This window comes from Anopheles ziemanni, chromosome 2, assembly GCF_943734765.1.
Source record: "Anopheles ziemanni chromosome 2, idAnoZiCoDA_A2_x.2, whole genome shotgun sequence".
Classification (NCBI taxonomy): domain Eukaryota; kingdom Metazoa; phylum Arthropoda; class Insecta; order Diptera; family Culicidae; genus Anopheles; species Anopheles ziemanni.
The window spans coordinates 81,296,936-81,310,766 of NC_080705.1; the positions used below are offsets into that span (position 1 = coordinate 81,296,936).

At 44.8% G+C, this 13,831-nt stretch overlaps 1 protein-coding gene across 1 annotated transcript in view; it reads left to right on the forward strand.

Moving 5' to 3' along the window:
• Positions 1-13,831, forward strand: part of LOC131281975 (uncharacterized) — a 61,392-nt gene that overhangs the window by 31,781 nt on the left and 15,780 nt on the right. Inside the window, exons 2-3 of the mRNA XM_058311355.1 lie at positions 7,425-7,940; positions 7,971-8,052. Coding sequence (XP_058167338.1) covers positions 7,425-7,940; positions 7,971-8,052 — 598 coding nt within the window. The remainder of the gene's footprint in view (positions 1-7,424; positions 7,941-7,970; positions 8,053-13,831) is intronic.

Sequence of the window (13,831 nt, forward strand, 5' to 3'; positions counted from 1 at the left end):
AGGTGTAACGAAAACGCATTTCGCGCTGCATACCGTCATAAACCGTGGGTCGCTGTTGAGTTCCCGGTTATGCTCTTCCACGCCAGCGCTACGTCAATCGTGGTCAGCAGAGGCAGCAACAGCAGCACCAACAGCATGTCCGTTGGACGATGCCAATGCAATTTTCTGTGCCAATGCACTTTCTGAACCCCTTTCACGCGATGTCTCCCAATTGCTGCGTGACGTGATGAAAGTGCTGATCTTCGCTGAAATGAGACCTCACGCCAACCGGCCGCGCCGTCCCTTTCCTCCGGCGGGTTGTGCAGGAAGGGGTGCGGGTTTTTTGTCTTTCATTTCAATCGGGTCGTGTGTCACTCTACGCTTGATTCCGGGGGTTGGGAAGGGGGAAACGTAAAGGGAGCACGAACATGATCGCGCTCTCGAAGAAGATCGTCGTAATTTAATTGAACACACACACACACACACACACACACACGGGCATACCGATGTGACAAGGGGAGATGAAAAACTTGTTAAACTGTAAAATTGTTCGCCTTCTGCTTTGATGAGTCAACGCCAATATTGAAAAGGCAGCTACCGTATTCACGGTACATCGCGTTCCATTGTGACACTTTTACAGTCCGCTTCCATTTTTGCCTATACCATGCATCTCAAGAGATTTTCTAAAAGTTTTGTCTAGAATTTAATGACAGAGCTTTTATTCCATTCCTTTTTCGTGAATATCACGTTTCCTCTTAAATTATATACTTGTACTTGTTTATTTTTATAACTTAAACGAACGAAGTTTAAACAATTGAAACTAGTTAATTTTTATGAATACTTTGTCCAGAATTTATTGACGTATAATTTATTCTATTCATTTTCCATCAATTCAATATTTTGTCTTACACAATTCACGTTTACACGGTGTAAAAAATATTTTCATGCTATTCGAACAATAATCATTTTATAAGAGTAATTCTGATTTTCTCTGTGTGATTATATGTATTGAAATAATACTGTAAACTTTTTTTCAAACCCATTTCAAGCGGCTCGCTATGCTATTTTCTTGCAAAGGATTGCGTCCTGGAACTGGGTCAAAGTGGACATCATATGCTTAGTTATGATAGAAAATATGAACACTCAAAATAATTAATTGAATTCAGTTCTAGTGAACTGGGAGCCCATTCTTTCTAATCAACGACCTCTAGACCTTACCGATCTTGAAGGAAAACAATTTTGGCCATTTTTTAACAATATCTCCCCACCGCCATGGGACCTGGGTTGTGGAATCGCGGTATTTTTTTATCAATATTCTACAGATCCTTGGACCTATGAGACCACAATCTGTCATTTTAAACAACCTGGGAACGTTACAGGACAAACTTTTTGTCACCTATTCCCGGGACTCCGGGATCTTTTATTATATTCTTAGTATATGCATTCTTACAATGAATGACAATTACAAAAAAAACAATGTTTATGTCTTGTGCAAGGAAAGTAGGATATTTAAAAACTATGTTGAAAGTTTATGAACTGTGGGGTATGCTCTATGGATCGGTGAAACAATTGTATAAGACTATGTTAGACACGGTATAAATATAACTAGTATTACTTGTATTGAAGTCAATTGAATGTGTGTTAAGATTTTCTTTTGCCGCTGTGAGTTGTGTAATTATTTTTAACTTTACTGTATTGGAAGCATAGGTTCGACGAACGATAGCGCCCTTATCCCTTCGTTGCACAGGCCCCCTTTTTGTCCGTCGCAATATGAGCGAGATAAATTGTGCAACGAAGTGATACGTCGCATCGCACCCTTTGATAGAAAGGAGGGCCCGACCAACGTGCACCGCGCTTTATCATACGTCTAATTGAAGTGCTCTTTCTTGTCGACGGACAGCGGTGGGGTACGATGGGAGCTCGGACGTCGGACAAGCTCAGTGATCCGTGACGGACGGAACGCGATGGGCCGCACGGACAGCGGCGATCATTTAATTAAATCACTGTCACATGATAAATAAACTCGTTCGTCCGTTGCGTCCGTTCCCCCGAAAGAAAACAAAGTGGGAAAAACGAAGCTAGGCGAGTTACCACCGTCTTGTGCTAACTAGCCCAGGGTAGAAGGGGGGGAAGTCTTACACGGGTGGGTCTTTCGGGCATTCGCTTAGATGATGACATGAAAGAGAAAGTTTCGGCTTCTCACGGTAGCCCGACGAAAACTTCTTCGGATGGCGTGTAAATAGCAACCGGCGCAACCACATGCTAATAGAGGCTGGCCGGTAAGTACTTTGACAAACGCGCCGCGTACGGTTGGGACGGTGGAAATGTCAATTGTGGTTTTTCTTGGCATCGAGAAAACAAACGACCTTTGCTAACGAGGAATGTGAGTTTTCGTTGTTGTAATTACAAATTTGCACCCTTTCGTTGTTTGTTATTTATAAGTGTTTTATTATTAGATAATTTAAAATGCCGGGAACCGTTTTAAACTTAAATATTTGTTTAGTTATTTTGATTAGAGTACCCATTCCATTATAACTCATACGATGATCTACTGTAATTGGTTAGGAAAGAATAGATTTAACACTATAATTTGTTTGAAATAGTCAATAGTCAATTGTTAGGTATTTAGATGTTAGAATGAGGGGAAATGAATGAAAATAATAAAGGCAAAATAATCTGATGACTTTCAAGCATGCTTGACAACCGAAAAAGGCGATACTTTAACGCTAGAATACATTGCTTTGAAATCTTGCCCGAATGCTTTTTAGGGGTCATTTTGATCCCAATTTTAAAATACTATAACTTCACTATTTTAGAAGATTTTTCAAATCCTCAAACTGTTTCTTTTTAGTATATTTTTTTACTATCTTTTGGCGTAAATTGCCATTTTCAAGATATTGACATCGAAAGTTGCGTTGGGGTCAAAATGACCCCTTATTTGGATTCTAATGTTAAGTAAAAGTAAGAAGCATTACAAATGTTTCTGTAAAAATAATGCCTCTTTTAACAAAATGCGTAAACGATCAGATAAAACAATTAACCTTTGTTAACATTATAAAAATTCGGCTTGGCAGATTGAGTTTAAAACATTTTTAATTATTAAAATGCTTATTCTGTGATCAATCGAATCTGAAACCTCAGCAAAAGGGTCCTTTAATTTCTAAATTATAAAACTTTAATTCTAGCTCTTAAAATAGAGAGCATAATTTCGCTATCTCCAATTTACACACGATTTCATTGGCAGCTTTCTAAACGCGTCTAGCCATTTGTCGTCAAATTTGTACCAGATTTACACTTTACACGCGATACCCGTTTTGCCACCCGATGTCATGCCCAAAGAACATTCACTTAGTTACTCTAAGCTCGACCGAAGAGTTAAAGCCACCCTGTCGGGGTCGTGATGGTTGCTTTATTAAGATTAAATTAGACCAATAGCGGCGACGTCGGGATACGGACGGCCAAGTTGACCATCGGAATCGGCGCATCACCGGAGAAGACGGTCGGTTCCATCCGCATCACAGGCTGCCGATAACACTCCCCCCCGCCATACCCCTGAAGAGCTAGTTGGGAAAATTGGAAACATTTCCTTGGCGCTCGCGTCCCTCCGACGGCAAATTAATTAGCACGACGACTTTCTTCGTCCGAGCAACAGTTTCCCGGTGCTTGGATGGCAGAGTATATACACCGGTCTCGAAACTCCGTCTTTCTGGTTCGGTGAAGTTTATATCACAGACATACACACACATACACACAGTCAATCACACGATTCGGTGGATGCGGGCCAACCGGGGACAGAGTATCGATTTTCCGCGGCTCCCCGTGATGAAGAGATTTTGAACGGTTTTGAGACATCGTTTTCGTCTTGAACGACGGTTTTTCACGGCGGAAACTTGTTCGATGACAGGCACTCCGAGGCCGGCAAAAAGAAGAAGCATCCTGCTGTGGCCCTTATTTCATTTACCCGCACACCATGGCGAAGAACGAACGTTGAACGCAGGATGATGGTGGTCCCGTCGTGCTCCTTTCGTGTTGCTAATATATCGACGACGTAGACAAGGGTCGCTCGATGATGATGTGCAAAAGAATGAGGGAAAAAAACACAACTCCAAGGAACGTTTTTCGCGAATGCGAATCCGAATTCGGTTGAGGGTGGAAAATGTTACATGGAAAAGATACACACACACGCACACCAAAGCAAACCCATAACGGACGTTTCAATTAGGAAGCGAAGGGCCAGGTCGACTTGGCTCTGTCAGTGGCAGGTCCGTATAATTTTCCCGAATTTTTCCGCCCACCGCCCCGGCACGCGCCATCTGCACGTCAGAAAAAGCAAACCCCTCGGATGATGGATTGAAAATTGCACACACGCGCGCGTGGAATGGAAATAAAAACCTTTCCCATTTAAACGGGAAGATTTGAGGCCAAATTGGAACACTTCCTGTTCTCGTTTGTTATTTTACGAAAAGGGTCACAAACTGTATGCTGCCCGTCGTTCGGTTGAATCGTTTTGCTTATGCCCGGTGACTCACCGGGGTCGTTCCCTTTTTTTTTTTTTGGGCGATGGAAAATCTCTCCGTGAATCCACTGAAACTTCCGCGCGGGTTGAAGCGGGTTTTGCGAACGCCAAACTCCCAAACAAAGGAAGATGTATTTGGGTCACGATTGCGTTCCTAATCCTTGTGTGGTGTGGATATTAATTCACGCCGGTTTTCGTGTCTGCCGTATATGTTCTCTGTCCGGCGTGTCAGCTCTGTTCCCTCCCCAAGCGTGTGTGTGTGTGTGTTTGTCTTGTGAGACTTATTTCAATTTGGTCGAAAGTGCCGAATGAATAAATTAGAATGCCATCCGGGAAAGGTTAATTGCTAAAGTTCTCGTGCGATTATGTAAAATATGAATTTGATCCCTTCGCACAAAACTTTTCGCCTTCTACCCCGTATTTTGCCTTCCCTGTCATGTGTGTGTGTATTGTGTGAGTGTGATGCGAGTATTCAGTGACTGAAGGACGCTAAAACTACAATATATTTCCCAACCCCGCCAACCTCCGGATCGTATCCTGTTTTGGACGAAAGCACGCCTTCTTGTCCGATGCGACGTTTGGTATTTCGGGTATTCATATTCAAATTTGTCGAAAAGCATTCCGCCCACCCCTCTCACCTTCCCCAACCCCACCCACAAGGGTTCTAACTTTGGACATTGGTCTGTCTTTCAGGCGGTTCTTCGGTTGGTTGGTGTATGAATTTTTGAACAAATTTGAACGAAGAGATCCAATCGATTGGAGTACGCGATAAGATTTGGTTCCCCCGCCTCCCCTGCGGGAACGGGTGGCTCCAGGAGGATGATGGTGATGATGATGGTGATGATGATGAGGTCGGATGGAGAAATTGCGTGGCGAAACGGCGAAAGGCGTTTATGTGTTTCCTTTTACGGCTGGCGATTGTGTGTCACGGGCACAGGTTGGTGCCTTCGACGTCGAGTTTTCGTCATGAAGTTGCATAAAATCATGAGCGGGGGTTTTTTTTCGGGACCCCTTTGGACCTGTCCACCCATGTGTGTGTGTGTGTGTGTTTGGGTCCTTGGTGGATGACTTGGATTATTTATATCGCCCCATGATCGCCCTAGACGACCGGGGACACGCAAATCCGTGCTCCTGGGAAACGGGATGGCATGTGTAAGCCAAATTGGGGAAAGATTTCGCCGGGGAAACCTCGGGTAAAGGACAAGCCTCGTAACCAGATGATGGGTAGGGGGAGGAAGGTGGGAGATGGTAACAAAAGTGTTTACCGTTTCGGGGACAGGTGTTTTCCGGAGTTTTGACATGACGACGCATTTGTTTGTGGAGGAAATTTTGTGTTCTCATCCACGATACAAACCAAACTTCCATCATAAATGATGAAGTGAACAAAACTTTGAGACGATAATTTCAGTATTTAGCAGACTTTAATAACGTTGAATACGACAAATCGCAGCAAGAAAGGGGCTAAACAAATTTGCGCATACACAATGTTTTCGCTGAGGGTTGAATTTTCAAAACAAATTTGTTCCTTTTGCTAGAGCAATAACTCATCAAGTCAATTTTCCGCGATGATCATACATTTCCTGTAGCAAATATGGTGTTTTATATTTAAGGTTTGGCTATCAATTATTTATTATACTTATTTTGTCTTGTCGGTCTCAAATACAAAATCTGGTGAACACTATGTGTAACATTTCTGCTGTCAATTGGAATGTTTATTGTGCTTGAAAACTCCTCTATTCCTTTTTCTAAAGTCTTTTTCGAATATCCACCTTTTTTCCTTTAAAATTATTTTCAATTTCAATAATTTGTGTGTAACATTTCTGTTTTCCATTTGAAATGTTTCTAGTGCTTGAAATTTCTTCTATTCTTTTTTCTTAAGTCTTTTTCGAATATCCACCTTTTTCCTTTTCATTTAAAATTATTTTCAATTTCAATTATTTAGATTGTTACATTTAAAGTTTTTGTATCAAATATCACGTCACTTTACTTTTTGAAATGCTAGCTTCATTTTAAGTGCGATTATGTTTCTTCAAGAATACTCACGTGATGGCCCTTGTTGAAATCTACGAAAATAAATTCTATTTCCAAAAACAATGCAATGATATCGATTTGACAACGTGTTTTGTTCGTTTTAAAAATACTTATGCTTATTTCAAGTAGTTAATAAAAATTTCTTTTAATTCCTGCTGTTTAAAAAAGACACGTCAAAAATATTATATCTCTGTCCGTCTTTTTTGAACCACTCAAACACTTCTAGTAAACCCTGGTTTGGTCAGGTTTGTTTTTCTCCGATATACCACTGACCGTTCGTTCTCTGAACATCTCGAAAGGCTTCGATAAATGTGACACCTCGATAGGTAAACGGCTTCGCTCGTGTTGACCTGGGAAAATAGTGGTTGATGTCACCTGTACGTCATGTGTAGCGTTTCCTTCGCACGAGCCGCGGGGCTTCGCGTAGGTGTTGTATTTTTCTCACCTCGTTAATGCGGCTGGCAAATAGATTTATAAATATGAAATCATCTTGTGCGCAAACAGCAAGAGAGCGTGCCTTCGACGATCGTAGATCTCTTACCTAGAGCCCAACAGGCGAAGAGATGTTTGTTGTGTGTTGAGGAATGGGCGGAACGGCGTACACACAACAATGAGCGTGACTTGGGCCTGGTGAAGCAAAGAGGGAAATGATTAGAACTCAAGCGATTGAAGATTAACGAGAAGGAACCAGCGGCTTCGTTTCCGATTCGGGTTCCGGAGAGATACGTCACGCTCGCGGCGGTGATGTAAGGTGTTTACCTCCTCCTGCTGTTGTTTACCTTCGCATCCACCTGTTTGTACATCTTCATCCAGCAGCCGGTTGGAAACTTCGATCCCCTCAAGTATGGCCACCCTTTGCTAATGGTGTTGTTTTCCTCTCTCTCTCTTTTCTTTGTAGATCCGTGTCAGCTGACAATCAGTACGAGGCGGAACGGGATGGGCTGAACGAAATCATCGCCACCCCGCGCTACCTGGAGTTCCTGAAGAACTACCGCGAGGAGGCGGCGGCAATCGCTGGCACGCCGGAATCGCCTACCCTCGCCGTCGGCTCCGCCTCGCCACGCTACATCGAGGTACGGAAGGGTCGGATCGTCCTCGAATCATCCACCTCCTCCTCCGCCCAGCAGCCACAGCAACCTCCACTGCCAAGCAGAAACGGCGTCCAAGCGCCCCCGGACTGCGACAAGACTGATTACCACCACCACCAACACAAACACCAACACCAGCAGCATCAGCAGCAGAATGGCCGGGATTCGGTTTTACGAATCACGCGTGACAAGCTGCTGCAGCAGGTTGCCGCCGGTGGATATCCGGTGCCCCCGTCGGTGGACACCAATACCGTGCCGTCCGAATTTCCACCCCTGCCTCCGTCGCCCCCGCCACCGCCACCACCCGCCCACCAGGGACAGGGCGAGTGGGAGAGCCACCATTCCGCCGCCACCAGCAGCCAACCGTCGCCCCAGCACGAGTGTGGGAATCTGGTGCGCAACACTTCCGGTTCGATGTCGGACTCCTGCAAGAACACGGTAAGCGATCACGCAAAGGCCGAGGAATCGTAATTAAATCGTTTCACCGTAGTGCCACCCTCTTCACCGAATCGACGTAAATGGGAAGCGAAAGGGAAACAGGCCTGGGAGCCCGAAAGGAACCGCGATGGAACCGCGGGTGCGGAACGAAGTGACCGGGGAAGGCGCTCGCACAATCGGGAAGGAACCATCAATGTCTTTGCCGTACCGCACGATTCCAGTCAGCCATGCGTTGCGCGCTGGCCTGCCCGATGTTCCCACACGTTCGCCAGATGATGCCGTCCGATGCGCGGGAAAGCGACTCCCTTGGAACGGAACGAAATGGAACAGAAGAACAGAGGAACGAACTGATGCACCGTGAGCGCACCGTGACAGAGCACAGGTCTCGGTTCCTCGGCTTGGAAGCGCTACTGCCGCTTTTATCTGGATCGTCTTCGACGGAGTCTACTCCAGTAATTACCGGGCGCTCTCATCCAGAACGACTTAGCGAGAGCGAGGGTCGTTTGCTCGTTTCTTCTGTTTGTGTTTTATTAGCCCCCGCTGTTTCGCGTGTTGTGCCGATGTTCTGTTTGCCGAGCTGCGAATGCCCTTAAGGGCGCGCATGCTTGAGTGCGTCAAAGACCGAACCGAACCGGGAACGACCTGACCCAGGCTCGTTCGCTGACTTAATGCCGTCGCTTGTAACTACACCGAGCGCTCCGGTCCAGTACCACCTTCCCGTAACAGTGCGTACAGGCGTTGATGCCCGAAGAAAAACGCCCGCTGAACGCCCTACGGAAGCCACATCCACAACCGGGATTGATGGTTCGTTCCCTTTAGCCTCGAATTGCGTGGGGGTAGAGACAGAGAAAGAGAGAGACAGAAGCGGTGCAATGTGGATGGTACGACCCTGTGCCTTTGCAGTGTGATCGTTGAGATTACGGCGAGGATCGGTGTTGTCTTTTTGACCCGAGAAAAGTGTCGGCATATGCCGGGCGCGCGGAGATAGGGACAATTGAACTTGGAAGGAAAAACGGTACATTAAAAAGATGTACCAAACGGAGGCTCGGCGCGGGCCCAGAGATGGAACGATTTGAAACGCTAATGTGTATGTGCGTACAGTTACACGATGTCTCGCTCGAACGCGGGAAGCTATGCGAACTATTCGCCAACAAATGATGGTCGCATTTCACGGCACCAAATTAGAACAACCATCGTAGCACCGCCGTGGTGGTGGAAGGCGAATTGTGATTCAGATGTATTCTTCTTTAAATAGCGGGACACGCTCGTTAAATTCCATACGACCGAGCGATTTTGCCGTGGGGTGTTGTGTGGTTGCCTTTTCCCCACGGGGGCCGGCGCCGGAACACACTCGGAACGTGTGCCATCCGAATCAAGGAAAAGTGACAGCTATTCATAATATTTGGAAGATGAAATAGAGGGAACAACAACAATGAAAAGTAAGAGCCACAAACATGTTTCTAAATGGGATCCTCGTAAATTCGGGCTACGGCAACCAACAAGAATGGCCATAAAAGTGGTTTGTTTTGTTCCGGATTATTAAAAAGCCGAGCGTTTTTTAATTTTTTTTTTTTTGGTTTAAAGCGATGCTGACTTTACAAGGCATGCTTTTGATTCTTCATTTCCTTTCGCGGAAACATTAATCTCTGCCATTGCGCGGGCACTGGTGATAACAGTTTGTGAATGGGATGGTTTTTGCTTTTCAAACACTCACTTCTTTTAATTGTATCTGCTGTTGATTGGGCGGTTGCGTTTCGTGGAAGAAAAAGAATGGTTTTATTTGGTGACCCTTTCGCTGTTTTGAATAAAATTATACAGCTTAACGAACTCTCTTAACTCCCGCGAATGTCTAATTGGTCCCGCTAATAAAGCTATTTTCGCACAGAAGTGCTGTAGCGCGCCAGCAATTGTTCCGCCTTGGATCGAAATGCGCTGTCGACGGAGCATAATGCCACAGCATGCTTCCGGCAATGGCCGCGAAAAACTGCATAATCTATTAGCAGTCCATCCATCAACTGGCCGTGCCAAGTGCTGCTGCTGCTGCTCCATTTACAAGCCGATGGCTTGAGTGAGTGGCGAAAGTACACCAAACACAAATATTGTGCCCACAAACCGTTCGCGCGAAGTACAAAACGCCCCCCGATCGCGCGCCGTCGGTTCCGGTGTGGTGTTTTATTCCTTCAATAATAAATAATTCATCGAGAAAAAATTGCGGCACACCGTTACGTGAGCCTGATGGGAACTGTATGCGCCGCAGTTCGCAGAACGATGAAGGCATCTTCACCACTCTCTCGTCGTATTGAAAGACAGTTTTTACGGGGGTTTCGTCAGCCATTTTTTTTCATGTTTAACGCGGATTATTAAGACGGCGTTGTTTATGAATTGCTAACGAACTATTAACACGGCGCGCTGCATCCCGGCTGCATAAGCCATTCGGGAAACGGACAAACGAGGGGACGATGGCTGAGCAAGGAGAAATAAAGGCTGCCGCTGCCAAATGGTGGAAAAATATGGATCACGCTTTCTCTGGCGGATAGTTTTCTCACTCCTGCCCGGGCGGGATCATTAATTGACTTGTTTTATCTCGAATTTTATGCAAAAAGAAAATCCCCACTCACTCCAACCCCTTCTCGTCTCGCCTTTGGTCTAAAGCCGTTGGTTTTAATCTTGAAACGATGGAGAAAAAAACCAACACCGCAAAGCACGATGTGTCATTACACACTTGTGGCGGCGGCTTCGACCGTTTCTGTTCCTTACACGGCTAAAAAAACGGTACATGCTGTATGCATTTCGGTGATGATGCGCCGGACTTGCAGCAACAGCATCGAAGGAAAGTGTTTCACGCTGCGATGTGAAAAGCGCAGCGCGCGAAGAAGAAGGGCCGGTCTCGCTGGGCAGGATTTATATAATTCATTTTTTCCTTCCATCTCTTCCACACGATAAATTCTCCATTTTTATGTCGAGAAAGGAATAAATAAACACAATTTATTATTAGCCATGTTTTTTTTCTGCGCCTTTTACCATTTTCGGTTTATTGCAGCGCCCAGATGGTCATGTGGTGGTTGAGGTGCTATAAGGCTGCGCTTATCATATACGCCTGCTTATTCAATCAGTGTAGAAACGCATGCTGAAAGGCATAATGCCGTTGACCATGAAAGAGAAATGGTTAAGTATTAAAAATCGATTATTTTCGAAGCAACCGGCATTTTGTATTGAACGAACAAATCCATCTTTCATTTACAGCGTGATTTTTGCTGCATGAAAGATGAAACTGAAATCTTGTAAGGGATTTAATTTCTTTATTGTTTAGTAAAAGAAACGATCAATAAAATTTTATGTGAATGAATCACAAGTTATACAATGCCAAAACAATGTGAAGGACCGACAATGTTGATAATAAATTATGACGCAATATAGCATGAGCGTGCAATCTGAACGAAAAGAATACATTTTTAATTATTCATTTATTTATTTCAATTTGAACAGCCATACCATGCGATTATTGCCCCAAATAAATTGACAAACTTTTTGATTCACATTTTTACATGTGTACTACAAATTTTGGTTTTAACCATATTCATGGTCAATTATTACCAAGCTATCGTATACGTTAATGTATTTGAAAATTCTATTTTTTTTTTATTTTGTATGTATATTCTTTTTTTTAATCTCAAGTTTTAAATGCCTTCTTGCGTTTATTGGTTTCTTTTGAATACTTTTGCAACTTAGTTCCACTAGAACACATTCTTTTAAGCATGAACCTAATCATCGAGGGAAATTATCAGCAAAAAATTTATCCTAAATAAAAAATGTGTGCTCCCAGAATTGGAAGTAACCATTTTTTAAAGTTGTGTGCACTCTGATTTATCACGATAATTATTGAAACAATCACGTCTAATGGACCTAACAAGCAAATTGTGATTCAGGGACATCGATGAATCAATATCAAGCACTTTTCAGGTCGTAAATTTTTAACCCCTCGTTGGTTGGTTTCCAGTAATTTAAATACAAAACCAACCCCCTGAGTCGTTTGTAAAACCAAACACATCATTTTTATTTCATAAAGCTCCTCGTCACTTGGCCAAACAAACCCATTACTGAAATGTGTGTGTGTGCCCTATGCTGATCGAACGTAACATAAGTGTATGCAGTGCAATTGAGGATACCCATCATCGTACGTATTGCTTCATTTTTATGCGCCGGTCATTAAATTATAATCGAGCGATGGGTTATGAGTGACCCACATAAATCAAGGGTGTGTGTGTGTGTGTGTAATCACGTAGGTTCGAGTGATCATCATGAACGTCATCCGGGCGTCGTCCGTGGGTTCGATTTGTTCAAGCGATCATTTGATGGTATCAAATTGAACTGGTCAACTGGGAGTCGTGAAGAGGCCACTTGGGATGGTTGATAGAGGAGGGAAAGTTTCATAGATCGATTTTTCATTAAACACAACCCGTTGGCTGCAAGCGCACCGTTTTCCCATCGCTGTGAATGGTCAATTTTCTCTTCATTTCAACCAAATGGAAAACAAAATAGCCCATCCGTTGTGTGCAGCTCGCCTGGGAACGCAGTCAAACGTAATTTTACGATCATCGTGTATCGTTTAACGATTGTGCGTGCGGTTCGAGCACACACATAAATATACACGGTCCTTTAGCATAACGCTATGGTGGCCAGTCGGGGCACGACAGGTCCACACGGTCCGGATGTTGTTGGCTCGCAGCCTATGCCGGGTATGCAAATGGGCGACGACGACGACGACGATGACGGGGTCGACTCTCTTTACGTAAAGACGAGTAAATAAAACAGGTTCGGGGCGGGCACGAGGCACGATCTCCCGTTGACTCCACAGCCCGTCATATGTGGCCGGCCCCGGGGCGAGCCCGTTCCGTTGTTTGCTTGCCATTTTCACCCACCTAGAAAGATGAAAAACAAATGTAAATAAAGACGCGAAACGGGGCGGATAAAAAAAACCGAAAACGGAATGGAACGGCGGTAAATAAACGGCCAGCAAATATAGAACCCCCGACTCGATTCCGCGGAAAGATCCGCGCGCGACCATTGAACCGCCAAAACGGTGGTTTTAGAGGGCTTTTCGTGTCTTGCTCCTCTTGCTTGCTTCCTAACGAATGTTGTTTTCCCCACGCGTTCGCCCGAGAAAAAAAAAGAGAACTCGCCAATAAAAAGCTACAGCTTATGCGAAGAAAACGAAGCCGGCACAACATTCGCCGCCGCTCCACATCGCCCCCCCCTCGGATTCCACCGGACCGTTCGTCGTCCCGTCCCGCGGTCATCTTCGGTAATGGCGATGATTTATGGTGTGACACTTTCTGCGAAAAACAAACATCGTGCCAAACGCTCCATTCCCATTCACCTTTCGGCAGCCAAAGGCTGGCCATTTCGGGCCCCGGAGCGGGAGCTAATGATATGCATCTGTTCGTCCGATATGCGTGCGTGTGCGGAGGATGCTGGCTATGCGCAAAATATCAAACGATTCTGCTTGCCAAAATTGACAGCCTTTCATCGGTCACCCGTCACGAGGCGTCCGAAAGGGTAATCAGCGGAACGTAAACCTTTCTGTGGTCCACCATCTGATGGTTCCAATGTAAGTCGTGTTGGGTTTTGGGTTGGATGGTAGGTGCTTTCAACACTGACGTGTTTGCAAAACCCGGTAATCGGTCGGTTTGTCTTCGTTAAATGGAGTTTTAAAGTGAATACTTAACTGACTTGTTGCTAAAGCGTAAATTTGTTGAAACGGTTCAACCATGGAAATCAG